This window comes from Hirundo rustica, chromosome 3 (assembly GCF_015227805.2).
Source record: "Hirundo rustica isolate bHirRus1 chromosome 3, bHirRus1.pri.v3, whole genome shotgun sequence".
In the NCBI taxonomy this organism is placed as follows: domain Eukaryota; kingdom Metazoa; phylum Chordata; class Aves; order Passeriformes; family Hirundinidae; genus Hirundo; species Hirundo rustica.
In genome coordinates this window covers 41877442-41891284 of record NC_053452.1, presented here as the reverse complement: position 1 = coordinate 41891284, position 13843 = coordinate 41877442, and the positions used below count along the sequence as shown (strand labels likewise).

Here is a 13843-nt window from a genome sequence, read left to right as displayed (position 1 = left end):
GAATGTAAAAAAATAAATGTCTGACCCACTAACAGATGCAAATAAGTGTGAGCCAGAGACTTTAGTGGACTAATACCATTTTAGCCAAGTAAAACCTTGCCCTATCATACAACGAGAGTGGAAGCATGATGGTTATTAAAATGGTTCATGCATATCTTCACAGGAGCTTTGCGAAGTAAGGACAACCTCGGTTTCTTACCTGAGCTTTTATTGGTTTTGTTCTGTCTGCTCTTTACTTGCTCAGTCCATAAAGTAGGATAACGAGAAGCTATATCTAGAAAAATAAAAGGCAGCAGAAAATACTTTATAAATGTTAACATTTTTAAAAATTACTAAGAACTGAATCGTACATAGCTAGTTTTAAAGAAACACGGATCTTAAAAAAAAAAAAGCCTCACTGGTTTATATTAGGGCAGTTAAGACTATTATTCATGCAAAGGCATGAATAGTCCTTTCCGCATCCTATTTGTACAGAAGTTTGAAATGAATACTCTTAGATGAAAATTATGTTTAATTAAAATAAAAATGTCCTAGTCTGGACCCAGAATATATAACGAGCGCAGACCAAATTCTTAAAGATTAGCGGTGAGTGATAAGGCAGCCACAAAATAGGACTATTATTGCTTATTTAATGGCAATCAATTCCTCGAGAGGCAAATAAGCCTCAGAAAATATCAGCCTTAACACTGATATTACTAGTCATTATGCTGAGGACAGAATCTACCCTTTGGCTTGTTTATTTGAACATACAGTTTTAATTCGCACTTTGGCTCAAGTTTAGAACTTGTGCCTGCCCTCAGTAGCAACAATTGAAATTGCTTATGCTGGTCTCCACACATAAAGTCTCATCTCAAGACTATCATACAAAATTCACTGCCTCTAATACTCTATTGTGTTCATTGTCTTCGCTGTCCCTGAAAACAGAACAGATGTTTGCAATTTCTTGCAACCACCCCAGCAGTTGTAGATACTCTTAAGATGGCATTTTATGTTGTGCAATACAGTCTGCAACTGCACAGTTTAACACCACACTGTTAAATTTGCTCACCTTCCTCATCACCTTGAGGCTGAGTCTCCAGCGCGGGAGCTGAGGCATCATCTGAATTCAGAATGGAAAAGATTTGCAAGGAGACTACAATTATGAGAGTAAGCTAAATAAGTGTACATACATGATTGAAAATAATGATTTGCACATAGCCCCGGCCAGTAAACAATAATTTAAACATTCTTTACAGGCGCTACACGGCACAGATATATTACATATACAGTCTATGCTTTATAAATGGATGAGGTTTGAGGTTATGGATGATGAATTTGTTGCAAGTTCTTTGGTGATGCATGAAGTGATCAAGTGGCTCTCTGGAGTGTAATTCTTCATTTCTAATGCTGCACACTGATACCTGCAGATTATAACTGAAAAATCAGCATTTCTAAAGAAATAATTGAATAAATGTATGGAAGAAGTGAGACCTGTGAAAGCAAAAACAGTCTGGAGAGAATGAGTGGCTGCAGACACCTTAAAAGCAAATGGTTTTTTAAGCACAGCAGGATCCAAGATCTATTTAAGAATCAAGTTCATTTTATAAGATTCACAGATTAAATAACCAGAGTATTGTTTGCACAACTCTTCTGGTCAGCATTCTCCATCCACCCACTACCAACGATTACTGCAAGAAAAGAGGGAGGAAAAATTACAGAAATGACACGATGTGAGTCATTTTAGGTTCAGTAAAACACAGTGGACATAGTGCTGGAAAAGAAAAATTAAACATAAAAAACTATTTAAGTAAGTTTTTTCTAAACAGAGTGGTACCAAAGACCCACCTTTATTACGCTTTTGTTATTTAAAACTATTGCAGATGTGAGGTAAATATGACTCAGGAGGCCATGCCAGTACATATTTTCCAGTCATATTTTGCTGTGGCATGGACCTAACTCCAAGACCAAGGTGTACTGCAGTAAACAGCATCTTCCATGCAAAGGTTTTACTACTATTTACTGCAGTTTCACAATTGGATCTCGGATCAAAATAGCTTCCAGATTGTTTTCTTGGCATCTTTGTGGCAGACAGAATCAAAGGTAACTGAGAAGCTGCTTCTGGCATGTAGCCTTACCTGGGTAATGAGGGGGCAGCAGCTTTTAGTCTAACACACTATCTCTCCTTCCCTTCTTGCTACTGCAATTCAGAAGAGTCTCATGTTTTCTTTGCTATCACCATCACTGTTTGGGGTTTTTTTAAAGACTGAGTTCTCTTTAAGTCATGCAGAGGATTTGGGGTCACTCTGGCCTTTGCCTCTAAGGGTCACAGTCTAGGACACACCAAATACAGATACCAAGTAGATACTGACAGCAGGTAAAACAGAATTTCCAGCCATGGAATAGTGATCTTTATGCTTTTCACAAAACCAAAGCAGCAGTAACGGGAGCTTATTTTCAATGCAGAATTATCTAACCAAAGCATAAGGAGATTTAAGAGTGGTCATTCTTCATGTCCACACAATGGCAGGATTCTTTGCTCCAATGCTAGGAAAGACTGTCACTTCTCATTAGTTTTGCTGGGATGTCTGTGGTGTCCTCTGGGTGGTGGAATAAGACCATTGATCAGTTTTAGAGAGGCCACCAAGTATCTTAGTGTACTGAAAATCAAGACATATATTTAGATCATCAATCAGTATGTGATTCAGGAAACCCAGTATTCCCAAAGGTAACTTACAGTAGGCAGGTATTGCCCAGAGCAAAGCCAGAAATTTGGTCTGCATTTAAATGACACTTTTCTAATAACATTTTGGTACGCAATTTCAGTTTGTGACACAATTAATCTTATGTAATTACCCGAAATTCAGCATAATGCTGCAACTCAGTGACAATCAGCCCAATCAAAATTAGCCTCCTGAACTTTGTTCAAGCAGCACTTAAACCAGTTTTGGTGTTGTAATATGACATATGTTAAATGATTGATAAGAATTAGATACTTCACAGACTAATTGCACAATTCTTCCGGGCTGGCACATGCATAGCAGTCCATATATTTAAACACAATCCTGTTTAAGTTCTGTTTGCTCTGTTTTCAGAGTTGTTACCAAGAACACAGTCCTACAGTCAGCTAAGAATCAGAAAAAAGGGATGTGATCCCAACTCTGACACCTGTGCTTTTCAGAGTATAAATATTTTCCTTGGATGGAGGAGGGAACTGTGGGGCGAGGGTACATACTTAAGGGAATATATTTTAAGCTTCATTTCTGTTCAGTTTAATGTTTAAATTTACAAACATGCAAACAAAGCTCACAAGCTCCAATATCTGCAGCTGGAAAGTCTCTTTCAGTGTTGGAATACCCAGAGAAACCAAGGTGCACAATTACAACAGATATGGCTCACCAGATCCGTATCTATGAGACATCTTGGAAGGGGAGACTGTCTCAGGTTAAGTCTATGCTGTCTCTTGAGGAGAGTCCTCAAGACCACACCTTGGAGCTCTGAAGCACATCCTCTGGAGCACTGAGAACACTGTGAACCAGCCTAAGCTGGCTGGGCTACAATATGGGCACACACCCCAGGTTAGTCCACAGGAACATGTAGAGGAAAGAGAAGCAGAAAGTGTTAAGGTTGTTGCAAAAAATACTACGATGTCCTTACAAGCTGAGTTACAAAATATGTTTTACTACAATGAGCTGAAGCACAGCTCCTCAACTCAGCTATGATCCTGGTCCCTACTCTGTGAGGGTCCCTAAAGAATTTGGGATGTCTCTGACAACATTACTTTATTTAAAGCATAAGGCAGTGACCATCTGGAAGAAGGGTGAGGAGAGGAAGACAGCAGCATTTTTAAAGAAGCAAGGACCACCTGGGAACCAGGTCAGAAGCCTCCCATGCTGCAGAGGCTTGTGCTGGAGAACAAAAACTGGCCATCAGTAAATTGCAATCATGTCACTTGAGACACAAATATATGTGGTAATAAGGGAGATTTGATAAACTACGTTCATTTCCTTGTTCTATGACTGTTCATTCAGGGTTCAGGAGTTCAGCCACCACAGCCACAAACAAAAATAAAGGATTCCAGTGAAGTTTTACATATGGCACAGTTCATTCAGTTCAAAGCTGAAAATGAAAAGTCCAGACCTGAAGAAAATGGGTAACCTAAGGTTAGTGGAACCCACAATTTGTCTGGAAATACATGAAGGAACAAATTTTCAGTGCTTTGTAATTATTAGCCTTAAAGAAGTACTGATTCCATTAGGCTAACAGAACTACAGTTTGTTTAAATATTAGGTTTATTGCAATACTGCAAAAGCTCCTGTAAAAAAACAAAAATCAATTATATTTACCATATACCAAACAGATAGGCATTAACATTAGAACAAAAATTAGTAACTTCTTTAAAATTGATTTATGCAATGTGACTGACAGAAATACTGTCTTTTCTATTTGTTGTTTTCAGCTGAATCTAAAATTCTTTCAAGTGTTTGGAGAGTGTAAGCTTTAATTTTGTTTAGAGCATCTCATTCATTTAAATCTACCGGCTATGTCGTAGTCACATCAGATTTTGTCCTGCCAAAAAGATACACATCATGACCTGTATCAAACAACAATCTTCCGGCCATAAATATAAGATATCCGATGAATTAATCACAATATAAAAGCAAAGTTCTGGGTCCAAGATGACTCAAGCACTAATTGCTATGGAAATAAAGTGACAACTCCAGTTCCCAAGATTTTGGGACTGCAGAATGCTATCTTTATTGAGAAGATAAAGAATAGACAGAATAGTCTATCCATCAGAAATGGCAAGAAGTATGGGAAAATATTTCTGAGTATAGATTTGGGAAGAAAAGTTGTCTTCCAAACAGCATTGAATTGCAAAGTCTATAGGACTGAGACTAGAAAAATATAGTATCTAGGCATACATATTATAAATACATGCATATATATATGTATGTGTTTATAAGTTTACTGAATATCTACAATGCAAACATAAAATTGATGGCAGTATGCATACACGTTACAAATACAGCTATACAAGACCAATATATACTGATGATTTAAATATACAGAAAAACACAGTGTCTCCCATAGCTATTTTAGCTTCTATTTAAAGGCCAGCTAAGATATTTACCTGTTTTGCCTGCACCTTCTCGTTGTGGCAGCTTCTCACTCACTGAACCTGCAATTGGAAAAAGGAATTAACCAGAGAAATATTATTTTCACTTCCAATATGCTAAGAAACACCATTCAGCTTTAATGATTCATTTTTGCATATTACAGCAATAAATATCACCGAATTCTTCCTTTGCAAACCCAACGTTTTAGCTTTGGCTGGCCTCTGCATTTGTGCGCAATCCATACACTGCCGGACTCCACTTCTTGGCCAACACAAGACATGAGAAAGAGGTAGCATTAAGCAGTACACAGACGCAAGTCCAAGAACACGCTCCTGTGCTGCAGGATGACCCTTTGCCTTCCCCACTGCCCCAGCAAGAACAGGTTCTGCAGGAAGGAGCACTGTCCCAGAACCCCTCCCTCGTGGTCCCTCGTACAGGGCAGCTCCCTCCCTCTGCTCAGTCTCACCCTCACACCTAGAGGTGCTCCGAAGGGCTTCTTCAGTCTCTAGGCCAGGCCTGGCTCAGATAAAAAACTGCCTCTTTCTGCTTTAAAGGCTTCACACAAGGTCTTGTGGAAAGCCTGTGCTGGTGTGGCAAAGTCTGTGTGTGCTGGGGGGTGGCTGGAACACAGAGCCTGAGCTGGGCTCACGACTCATCCCAGAGCTGTGGCTTTTGGGAGAAGAGACAGCAGAGGTGAGACGGGGCTCAAGAAGATTACAAGAGATGGGTTTCAACACCTTATTCTACCAGCCTGGACTCCAGCCCAGCCCAGAATCCAGCCTTGCTTTCAAGCCATCAAGAAATGGGAAGTCCACTAATTTTCTTAGTAGTTTTTCAAGGAGGCACTTGTCCATAGGGTTTCAAATGGATATCCTTCCTTACGTCTTTCTTATGCACCATTGCATCCTTTGTTATGATTCTAATTATTAGACACTTTTAACAATGTATCTGTCTCTCCTGCATTAAAAATCACCTTTAAAAGTGGTATTTTTCTCTCTGAAGAACCACATGAAGTGATCAAATTTTAAAAACACAAAGTCTTTCCATTCTTACAATACAGTCTCTTCTTACACACACCTGCTATAATTAAAAAAAAAAAAAAAAAACAACTAAAAAAACACCACCAAAAACATTCATCTGACACATCTGACAGATGCTTGTATGTGTGTGAAATAATTTAGCTACCTTGATTTTCTTAATTTATTCCCCCTGGAATAAATACAATCACAGTGTTTAAAAAAAAACTAAAGAAAACCCAAATCTTGCAGCACAATACTGGGTTCTAAAAGGACAATTTAAACAAGAGAACCCACTAAATCACGGGCCTTGCTTACCATGCTGAACTGATGGTTACTTCATCACGAAGTTTAGACAAGGAGGCTGCCAGAGGTTTTGTCATAATGCCTAACATTACAAATCAGCCCTGCTGATTTTAAAGCCTCCATAAAAGAATACACGGCAATGCAGCCAAGCTAGTAACCTTCTGATTGATCCAGCTCTTAATACTGCTTTATATATCCATATTACAGCTTTATATACCCACATTGAAATATTCTTGTTTAGACTTGTTTCCTTTTATGGCAATAGTGTATTTTAGTGTGTTTTCATTATATCATGTTTGAATCACCAGACATTCAATAAGTCTTGAAAAATAAGAGAAAATAAAATTGCTATCACTATAGGAATTATATCCAAGGGTGTTTGGGATAGCTTGCTCTAGATGGGCTCCAATACTAATAATCCATGTTGTTCACTCTGAAGAGGAGGCAGATTTTGTATTTATGTTGAAGCCAGAAGATCTGAGTTTCTGGTGCTTGCCTTCTATTTGATAAAAGACTCAGCTTGAACTCAAATAAGATGTTCCAGTGTTTGGAAGTACTACATACAAAATTACAGGTTTTTCTAATTGCACTAAATACCAGTGATCCAATCTTTCCTCAAATTTCATCCAGCTACTATTAACTCTGTAGTTTCTGAATTTCATTTTGGTGCACAGGCTTATAATTATAATTTTCCTGCAAATCCAGATACTTTAGGCCTGACTCTCAGTCACAAGCATTTTAAACAGGCTTTTCATTTGTGAGTAGAAATGATGTCTCAGTAGGGGGAATGTGTGTGATGGAACTGCTACTGATACCCACTCTGCTCCAGTTTGGCACCAGCGTTGTCTCTCTGTGTACATTCAAACTATTAGTATAAATTGAATTTAGATTATACATAAGTAATTTGACACATCGGTGAAACTTATATAATATCCCATTCTTAAACTAAAAGAAGAAAAATATCTTCAGATGCATTCACATTACTTCATCTATATGAGAAATGCTGAGAATGACTAAAGTCTGGGAGAATTGAATCTGATTTTTTTTACCCTAAATTTTCATGGAAAATTAATGGATGGGGGAAGAGAATGGCATTAACTAGTACTAAAAACTAACTTTATCACACCAAATCTAATTTCAGTAGGAAATTAGATTAATTCTATGAAAATTATGTCTACTGGGCTAACATTAACTTTTAGTTAATTAACTTAACAGTCTTAGGAGGTCAACAAAAATATTCCCAGAATTTCCTATAAAAGAAAACCTGTGCCCTTCATATAGTTCCACCTGAAATTTTCAATTTATTCAGCATAAATTTTCTTGTCTCCAAATTCAAGGTAAAGAGTTATTGAGTTCATATTTTTTTTCTACCAGTTCCTGAATATATTTAAGGTAGAAGCATTTCTAGCTTAAGTGGTGATAGGAAGTTGCGTTTGCAAGTTTTTAGGAAATTGTGTCTTCAATGCCAAGATGAATCCCCACATTCTCAGCTAGGCAGGAAACAAAACCAACTTATAACTTATCTAAAAGTTAGGCAATGCAACTGGCTTCCAAGTTTTCAGTACACTGTAAGCAACCAAATCACCACATAAATAAATATCCTCATGGAATAACAGAGGACAAGGAGGTATACTAGATTCAGGAGCATTACTTCAAAAGGAAGAATTTCACACCATTCAAGCTTGTATGCTTCCTTAGCCATCTATCTATTTGTGATTCTGCTAATTTTTTTTTTAATGGTAGACATATTCATGCCTTACTTTATTACAAACCCCACAATCCCATCCAATTTCACTCCAACAACATCTGAGAAGCAGCATAATAAATAAAGGATATGAGTTTTGTGGTTTGTGATTTTAGCATATCCCTTTTCTACAATTCTGATCATACGGGACTGTGCTATAAAAAGAAAGGTGAAAGCCTGTTATTATCCAGTTTAAATAATGGTTTCTGATCTCCTAGTAAAGAATATTTGACATATAATCGCTGAATGCAGATAACAGGAAAGGGAAAACTCCCCTTACTAGTCCCATCCCACCTATGGTTGTGTCTGACTGTACTGTATAGGCAAAATACTGCATATGAGGACAAAATATCTATATAATTCAAGGATGGATAATTTTCTCAAGCTAACAAAAAACTTTAAAAGTTCATTGTCTTCCCACATGTATTTTTTCCATTGTATTATCTGATCATAATCCTGTACTGGAAGAGTTCTGAATTTCTAAAGGTACTTACTTGCATTTTGGCCATAAAAGATGATCATGCCATCTAAATTAAAAGGTAGCAAAGCTACTTCACAGGAGAGTAAAACATGTCTCCCTACCTCTGCAATCTCAGTCAGGAGCCCAGCATATTTAATAGGGCATAAACCCCCTACAATAGGCAAAGACTGTATTTTCCAATGATAATAAAACACCTGCTTCTCAACTTCTGCCCCATTTCTCAGGACTCCCTGCCTCTGGAATTTCTGTAGTTCCCTGCAGTGCTGATAACTGAGATGGAGAGCTGTAAAAATGTCTTTTTTTTTTTTTTTTTTATGTCTGGTGTTCTTTAGTTAAAGTACTGGGAAACATTCATCATTTTTAAGGAGCTTTCTTTTTAATGCCATCATGGGAATGTGTTTGATTTACTGTCCCTCTCACCATTGCTCCTGTAATAGTGAAGACTATTTTCATGGAGTGGAACAGCATTTTGAGATTTATCACGTGTGTCTCAGCAGTACCAAATGTTGATGTGGGAAATACTGAAAAGGGTAGAAGAAGAGCCTCTTTCAGGTAAAGATACAGTAATTAAAGCAAAGGTTTACATAAAACAGCTGGAAAGTCCTGCATTTTTAAATGCTGCTTATGACCTTCATCCTTCCGCTTCTTATGTCTCTTGCACAAAAAGCAGCTTAAATAAGAGCAACAAGAACAACTCAATGAGCAAAAAATGGCTCAGGCAACTTTTTTGATATGTAAAAAAAATATATGGGATACTTTTTGGACCTGAGATAACTTTAGGAAACACCATGTTATTCAGCTAGCCAACTTTAACGGTTAGGGAAATGTAGAGGTTGTTTTGCATGTCCAGTATCACACAGTAAATGGGAAGCATGGATAGGGGTTGGAATTGCTAAACCGAACTCCTAACTGCCCATTTTAAATTCTGCTCAGTATTTCCTCTATTAAAATTCAAGTTCTTCCAAACTGCTGTGTTCTTCTTTCTTATTTCTGGGCATTCACCAAAGGTAGTTCCACTGCAGGGAAATGAAAGGCAAGAAACTATTCCAGAATTTCAGAACACCACAGTTGATTAGACATGTATTTGAACCTTATCTGAAATGTGTGAAGAACTAACCTAGAATTGAAAATTAACTAAGTATTTTCATTAAGGCAAGAAATTTTCATACATTCCTTGGTAGTGCATGACCTATTAGAAAAGCATCTTAATTGTCTGGACAAATTTTCCTCTAAAGGAAAAAGGCAGCAAAGGAGACCTTGGGAGAAAAAGGTATGGTACCGGCAAACTGGGAAATTTGTATAAATGTCTTCAAAATACCTATAGCATCCAGCCTGCAGAATACACAGGAGCAGTGAAAATACAGAAGCATGCCGGTGTCAGGATGCCACCACTGCAGGAGATCTGCCTGCATATCAAAAACAGCAAGGCAATTCCTGCATCGAAGATAGCAAGTCCCAGTGTATTGGACTAATAAGAGACAACAGTATCGGCAGAAATTACATCTGTAATACTAGCTGAAACAGGAACACATCTACACAACTTCAGCTGACCCACTAAAGTTTTGGTTATAATTCCTGTGCATAGTCGTACTAAATAAAAAAGTACAAAAGGAAATCAACAGTGGTCTGGAAAATATCAACACTCTTGTGAGGAAAAAAAGCCCCAACTCTGTTATCCTAAACAGATGGCAATTTTGAATATATACTTGGAAATGGGAGAAGGATTCAGTTGTGCATCAGACTTTCATTTTGCAATATATGAACTAAGTTTTGCTTTATTATACCCCATAACTTTCTGAGAAAATCTGTAGCTGTCTTCTCTGTTGAATGAGAAGGTTTCTCCAGATCACTCAAAACTGAGTTCTTAGCCAATACCACTGCAAAATCCCCTAGCATTTCAAGTCTTACTTCCAAACTCTGCTGTAGCTGGACTTCTTTCCTGAGGGACAAAGGAGAAGTGATGAACAGTAAAACAGAACACAGATACAAGCAGGGGACAAAATGTGCAGAGATAAACCCACAGGGTCTCATAAAAACTGAAAAATTACCCACAATCTTTCCATGGATCAAAATCAGACTCTGAATACTCACCTGTGCCCTGGAGCAGTTTATTTATCTCTGAGCTACTAAATTCCATTTGAGCGCTATTATGACCTTCACCTTAGCATTTCTGCAAAAAGAACTTCCCTTCCTACCCTTCCAAACATGAGCTGAAGCAGACTGACAGTTTATCTGCTAGGCACATGAATATATCTTTGAGGGGAACTAGGGTTAGGTTCCAGTAGAGACATAGAGTAATTCTAATATTAATTGATTAATTATCTAGGAACTACACTGCAGTTTCTTCTCCGTAATACCAGTACAAATACAAATAGTGAAAATATAGCATGTAATTCAACATGTAATTTGAGCCAAAATAGTGCCATGTGTTATAAGCTACCTCACTTATTGAAATTTCAGCATCAGATGAAATTTTTCACTGATGTCAGTGAAAAGACAGGCAGGGAGGAAGCTAAAAGTGGATTCTGCAGAGAAAGAAACAAAGGTGCACTCTCAGAGAAGCCCTGGCTATGGACATATAAAGACATATCTACTCAAAATTACACTGAAGCACTGCAGCATGCTGTCCTAGCCATAGCATCATAGAATCATGGAATTGTTTGCAAGAGAGTTTAAAGTTCATCTCATTCCAAACCCCCTGCCACAGGCAGGGACACCTTCCCTTAGACCAGGTTGCTCATACCCTCATCTAACCTGGCCGTGAACATTTCCAGGGATGGCACATCCACAGCTAAAGAAGACACATCCATGTGTCTTCTGAAGAAGCAGTTCAGTCATAAATGATAATGACACTAAAATGAAAATGAATGCACATTTTCCTCTCTTTTAAGGTTTCTGAATATTATTTTTCACAACTGAGTCTTGTTCCACAGTGACTTTTCAGACTGGATTAAAAGGAATATTCTGAAGAATATTTTTGCTGGATAAAGTTCACCTACAGGCAAGATGTGAAAAGATTCTGGAAGCCATTTTAACTAGAAATACCTTAAAAATAAAAATAACTTTCCATAGACTTTGCTGAAACTTCCACAGTGGTATCATCCTTCCTCCACCTCTTTATTAAAAACATCAATGTTGTGCTTGAATGATTGAAGTAGATCACGACACATAATTCCCTGGATCCACTTTCTTTTTCAGCTTCGTTCACACTAAAGGATTGGCTTTTTAAAGCTATTTCTTTCACTTGCTGACAGAGAATGGTGCTGCAGCACAAACAGTTGTACAATATATAGAGTGCGCAAATATTTGTAGAGCTGTCCCTGTACAATTATCTCAACTTCAAGGGGCGTGAACAGCGATTCTGCCAACCATACACTCAGGATTTATATTTATCATCAGTGTTAATGAAATAAGGTTAGAAGCAAACCCCTGAAAAACAGAACCTGTTAATTGTCCTGATGAAAGACAAAAAGCAGCATGTAAGGCAGTGAGTTTGTTTCGCCAGTTAATTTCAGCAGGCAATTTTTTCATTTTGCTCTTAATGCTTTTATTTTTATTTCTCCTCTAGATTTGGTCATTCTGGGAACGTGCTGTAGGAGTTCTTTCATTGGGCTATGTTACAAATGGGCATACCCACTACGGTTTTTTTCCAGTACTCTAAATATTTGAGTTATCAAAAAACGCAAATCCCTCAGAAATGCTTTTGCAATGGGTTTATGTGGATGAGAGTTTATAACATGAAGTGCTATATCACCAATTCAGTCACCTGGTTTCATATACGGACACATAAATACGGTATAAATGACCACTGCAGAAAATCTTCAGTAGCTAGATTAATGCACAAATAAAGTAGCGGGATCCCAGAATCATGGGAAGGCTTTCGGTGGCAGTGAGTTCAGACTTCATGCACAGCTACATGAAAAGCTAGACCAGCTTTCTCAGAGCCTCATCCAGTTCAACTTTACCAAACCCCAGAGATGGGGCATCCACAGCTTCCACCACCACCTGTTTCTGGGCTGAAGCACTCTTCCAGTGGAAGCTTCTTTTGCTTAAGTCTAATCAGAAGCCACAGACAAACTCTGCTGTTCATGACATATGTCATAACCTAGCCACAAAAACAAGATTTACCTGGGCAGCGGGGAGTTTTGTGGGCCACAGCAGTACCACTGATAGGACGGCCATTGGGAGTGACACACCAGCAGTATCCAGTGTAACTGTGGCACTGAACCTGTCAGAAACAACAAGAACCATGGGCAGCTTTTCAGACAAGATGCCTGCTATCCCACAGCATTCATGGCACACGAGTACAGAAGCTTATCCAGCAAACTATATTGACAAAACCTGGAACAATAAACCACAATGGCCACATCTCAGTCCTATATATGACTTTTTTTAGCATAACGTGTATTTCAAGCTAAGTGTGGTAGGTCCTTCAGAATCAAATGGAAGAGAAAACTATTGAAATATGTGGTTGTTTCCACCCTGTCTTAGACAAGTGAGGTGCAGGTGTTATAAAAACCTCACAAGGAAGTTCCTCAAGGGACACAAACTGTTTCTGAAACAAGCAATCCTGATTTTTTTTCCCACATAGAGAACATATTGTTCCATCCACTGAAGGAGCAGGACAGTGTGCCTCTGCCAGCATTATTCATATCCCAAGCTGTCAGAAAGGAAACTCTTGGAATTCCACTTAGAAATAAATTGCATTATATTTTCTAAGGGCCAATATCACTTGCCTCATTGTGCTTAAAAAGAGAAAAATTGTCTTTGCACAATCCCACAACCAAAATGCAGTACAGAGGGGACAGAAAGTAATCATGATTGGAATATATACCTCAGGATAAGCTCCTAACTGTGTTCCTTGTGAATTTCGTGATCTAAGTAAATTAGCCTCAGACCACATGCTTGTGAAGAAATTCAGCAGAGAATAAAGAAGGATTCTGTATGATTCATGATTTAGCACTTAAGATATAGACTCCAGTCGCAAGATTTCTGGTTCAAATCAGGAACAGATCACAAATTCCAAGCATTTTACCATCTGATGAGTATTCAGGGGGCTACAAGAATGACTCAGCTGCCTCATCCTAGAAGAACAAGGAGTGTATTACATGAACAGTGGTAATGTTTGGCTCTTTCGCTGGCCAACTGGGAAAAAGAGAACAAGGACTCGGCACATAACACAGATTTTCCTTCCATTTTT

General features: G+C 38.1%; 1 protein-coding gene across 8 annotated transcripts in view; it reads right to left on the bottom strand.

Moving 5' to 3' along the window:
• The window catches only part of SMOC2 (SPARC related modular calcium binding 2), a 195054-nt gene that overhangs the window by 122916 nt on the left and 58295 nt on the right, over positions 1-13843 (bottom strand). For 5 of the 8 annotated variants that reach the window (XM_040058731.2, XM_040058729.2, XM_040058733.2 and 2 more), the window contains 4 exons: positions 12772-12871; positions 5111-5158; positions 1049-1132; positions 200-274 (listed from right to left, as the gene is read on the bottom strand). In XM_040058731.2, the coding sequence (XP_039914665.1) occupies positions 200-274; positions 1049-1132; positions 5111-5158; positions 12772-12871 (307 nt within the window). The remainder of the gene's footprint in view (positions 1-199; positions 275-1048; positions 1133-5110; positions 5159-12771; positions 12872-13843) is intronic. The other 3 variants (XM_040058735.2, XM_040058732.2, XM_040058734.2) reach the window with 1 other exon arrangement.